The sequence below is a fragment of the Brassica oleracea genome, chromosome C4, assembly GCF_000695525.1.
Source record: "Brassica oleracea var. oleracea cultivar TO1000 chromosome C4, BOL, whole genome shotgun sequence".
NCBI lineage: Eukaryota > Viridiplantae > Streptophyta > Magnoliopsida > Brassicales > Brassicaceae > Brassica > Brassica oleracea.
Window position 1 is genome coordinate 47,079,231 of NC_027751.1, and position 4,223 is coordinate 47,083,453.

The 4,223-nt window shown below is 31.9% G+C and overlaps 1 protein-coding gene across 1 annotated transcript; it reads right to left on the reverse strand.

Moving 5' to 3' along the window:
- Positions 1–329: 329 nt before the first annotated feature.
- Positions 330–2,159, reverse strand: LOC106341168. The gene is made up of 3 exons (XM_013779982.1): positions 1,937–2,159; positions 955–1,358; positions 330–603 (listed from the first exon to the last, which is right to left on the reverse strand). The coding sequence occupies exons 1-3, from the start codon at positions 2,080–2,082 to the stop codon at positions 428–430; spliced, it is 726 nt and encodes a 241-aa protein (XP_013635436.1). The 5' UTR covers positions 2,083–2,159; the 3' UTR covers positions 330–427.
- Positions 2,160–4,223: the final 2,064 nt, after the last annotated feature.

Below are 4,223 nucleotides of genomic sequence, written 5' to 3' on the forward strand. Positions count from 1 at the left end.
TATATATTAATATAGTTTTAAATTAAACTATATGTTATTTATATAACATATAAAATACATAAATATGTTAATTTCTAAATTTGTATTGAAAAAATATCGAAACCTTAATATTTTAATTTTAAAATTTGCATTAAAAAATTTGCACATTGGAAACCTTAATATGATTCTTTCTGTTATATTTGAAACCTTAATATTAAAATGTTTTTTTATTTATTTACCAAAACAAATATCGTAAATATTACGTAAATAAACATAAATAAACATAAATAAATAATAATATATAAAAATTATTTTTATATAAAATTGGGCGGATCTTAAGATCCACAAAAATATAAAAACAAACCAAACTATACGTCTTATGATTGTTATCCAAAACTTAAGTTGCTTGATGTATGGTATTATTTGACATAAAAGGTCTTAACTAAACTCAGACAAAGACTCTTGCGACGGATTCAACCGGCTTGATATCGACCTCTCGCAACTCTAGTTTTAGCCCTTTGCCTCCTCCATTCGCCAATGGATGGATCCCGAGCTCTGGCCCTGACATGTACGCCCTTGCCTCCCTCTCTCCTTCGATCGATACCCCAAACCGCTTCTCTGTCTCTGCATCCATAATTAAATTTTCCAAATCCAATCATAAGCTGCCAACCGTCCTAACTATATTTTGCCATATCAATGCTCTTACTAGCTATAAACCGGACTACATCGTTTCTTTATCAATACCCTCAACCACTTTATCGCCATAAGCTTCTAATGACCTTATACTACACTATGCCAAATATCTATATCAATACAAGTGTTACTAAACAGGTATAGATGCCTATAAATTTAGTTCTATTAGTATAAATTGATGAAAATTTTAGGTGTAAAATAACAAAATAAAACCGTAAACTTTTATGATTTTCAAATTGAAAAAATATGAAATGAAATAAGTTCAACTACGGATTTTCTTACCCTGAATCATCTCGTGGAAAAGTTGGCCGTCGCGGGTAACGGCCATCATGACATTAGGTAAACCAATGGGAAGATCATGGCCCAAATCAACTTGCCAAAAGTGGAAAACCTTGCCATAAGTCTTAGCGACTTTGTCAAGATCTTGACGCTGAATGGGACCTGGAACACCAGGCATGAACAAGAACCCTCCTTTCACTTCCCACTCGTGCGTGTGCCAAAGTTTCTTCTCTTCGTCAGGCAAAGTCATGAACAACTTCTCTGTAACTATGTACTCCAATCCGATCAGACGAGCGTTTGCATCCGGACCGTCGTAGATCAGACATTGGCGCATATCTTCATTCACGTGACTGCAGAAATGGTGAGCCTCCACTTGTCGTGTCATGTCGTAAGAATAGAAATGGAACCTGCCAACACATCGGAGTATGTATAACAACATTATAGCTAAAATCGAATTTTTCAGACGAAAACGAATCAAACCTTTTGCTATGAGAGATTTGTGCCATCGAAACTCAAAAACTCAACAGAACCAATTCCAAAACAAGAACTCACAACATACCTCATCTGTTTTATTAAATAAATATTTGACAAATAGATATCATTTTTAATAAGTTTGATATGATATTTCTTTCTTTTTGCCAATTTTGCTTTGTTCAAAAAAAAAAAAATTTGCTTAAGATGATGCTTATTTATATATATATTAGTTTTTCCTAACTTGTTTCAACGAATACGAAAAAAGGTCGGACAGTTTTGTTATTGAGATCAAACAAGTTACTAATTAGATCCATGGTCTTTCTCAAAAAAAAAAAAATCCATGGTAACACAATATAGAGACAACTTAGAACCATCATATGCAATCATTATTCATATGTTTTTTTAAAAGAAAAACATGCAATCACATGTTGTTTTGCTTTCAAATTGAGAATTAAAATCAAAGAGAGAATAAACAAAGTAGAACTAATAGAGTTTGACAGGGTTTACGTACGCGCAGAGATGTTGGTGGATTTGGTTAACCGGGGCAAAACTTTGCACGGCGGAGGTGGCGGTGTCGACTATGGAAGTGCCGGTTTTCGTTGCCTCCCCTGGAACCTCCGGGCCAGGCGTAGTAGATGAGTGAACTGCCTTCTCCATTTTAATAAAGTTATTTGATCTCCCTCTCCAAAATTTCCTAAGCAATCAAACAAACAGAGCTATTGCAAAGAGAAATAGATCATGCTTGCATACGTGTGGGTGTGATCTATGAAAAGGGGTGGAGTGTATGCATGAAGTGTAACATGTGGCAAGCTGACAAGGTTACACTTGTGTACCTCAGCTTTTGTTTAGGATAGTATAATAAGAATTAGTCAAATGGTTAAGATTTCTTTGATAAAAAAAAGAGATTTTGAAAAGCTGATTATTTAAGTGTTTGACAAAAATTATTGTACGTAATACGCTATGAATGATCGATTTAGCAATAGCCAAGTATTTTAGTAAAGCTAGAAAGTCGTGAATAGTTTCCTTCTAACGCAAACAAGTAAGATCTTTGAATTTCCATCTGTTTACTTCTGATGCAAGTAACGCAAAGACAAAATACAGAAAAGGGTCTTGTACGGTTTCAGAAGTCTCTGAAACTCGTTTTTGGGACAGCTTTGAGCCTCTTTTCCCTCTGGCTCGGTCTCTTCCCCTTCGTCCACTTCTCACGATGGACCTCCCATATGGTTCACTTCAACCCGTGAGAGCAGAAACTCATAACAGAGAAAACACATCCTTGATGCAGAGTGGTTATGGCATTGAATAATAGATCACGAGCTCGAAGTTGTCTAAGAAGCAAGTGATTGTATGAAATGAAACGTCAAACTACTCTCGAGTGCACCAACCAAAATTAGAGACTCGAGTAACTAATAGAGACTTGAAAGCGTAATATACCACAAACCTGGCTCTGATACCATATTACACGATCGTAGATTAAGAATGAAGAAGAGATAGTTTGTTATGAAAATGAAGATATTTTCATTAAATGTTAACTGTCAGCTTTACAATCATATATATACATGTATTTACTAAACCGAACTAAACCAATTCACAATTAAATACGATGAACCAGCGAAAGGAAACCGGTCATCTCCAATACTCTTGATTTGAATAACACATATATATGCAAGAGAGAACCTAAACAGATGTTAACTCTATAATATGCTTTGAAGCCTCTGAACATCCCATCAAATGCATGCACATCTTTACTGCAAAACGAGAAGAATCATTCTCTATCATTGAAGGTGAAAATACCAACATACTTCAACAGAGATTAGAAATCGTATTAAAGTCATTGACGACGATGCTCGAATCGGGTCAAAACCCAAGATCAGGCGTTCCAAGAGCTTTTAGACGAAGACGCAAAATTGCATAAAGGCAAACAAAATACACACGAGTTTTGAGTGATATCTAAACCGTTTACTGGTTTATACAAATAGTGATTGGTACTTTGAAATTGGTTAAAGGGAACTTTTCTAACTTTTTTCTCCAAAATATACCAACTTAAGAAAAATACATGAACTAAAATTCTAGTCTTTTTTTTTTTATCAAACTAACTAAAATTCTAGAAGAAGACATAAATATCGGTTATCAAGTTATAAACTCATATATATTTAATAATAATTTTTAAACTCTTTATAAATTCAACACAAAACTAATAATTTTTAATTTTTAATAAATTTACATAGAGTAATATGTATAATATGATTTTATAACATTTCAGCTAAAATATATTTATTAAATTATATGTAATAAAGTTTTTATAGGATTTATAAACTCTTAAGTGTATATTTATGTAATTTTAAACTATTAAAATAATTTATAAAAATAGAAATGATTTATTAAAGACTATAAATGATTTAAATTTATTTATACACTCTTAAAAATATTTTTCTTTTACTTTATAGTTTTATATAAATTATATATTTTGTAATCAGGTGTAACTAGATTCTTCTAACGTTCATACATTTATTTCATCTTTATTTTACTACAACATCCTAAATCCCTTTTTTAACTGCATCCAAAATCCCATATTTAGGAACTTTTAAAATGTTATCTCAGTTGTTTTCTTATTTTTTTGAAAAAGTTAATACTCAAATTTTATTATCACGACTGCTTTAAACACCAACGTAAGATGCACACCTATACAAACTAAATTAGAAAAAAATTAAGAAGATAGAAAGATTTTAATTATGTTTTCATTCTAAACTCAGATTTAGAAACTACATTAAGAATAAAAATTCATAAAAAGTTTTAATTTG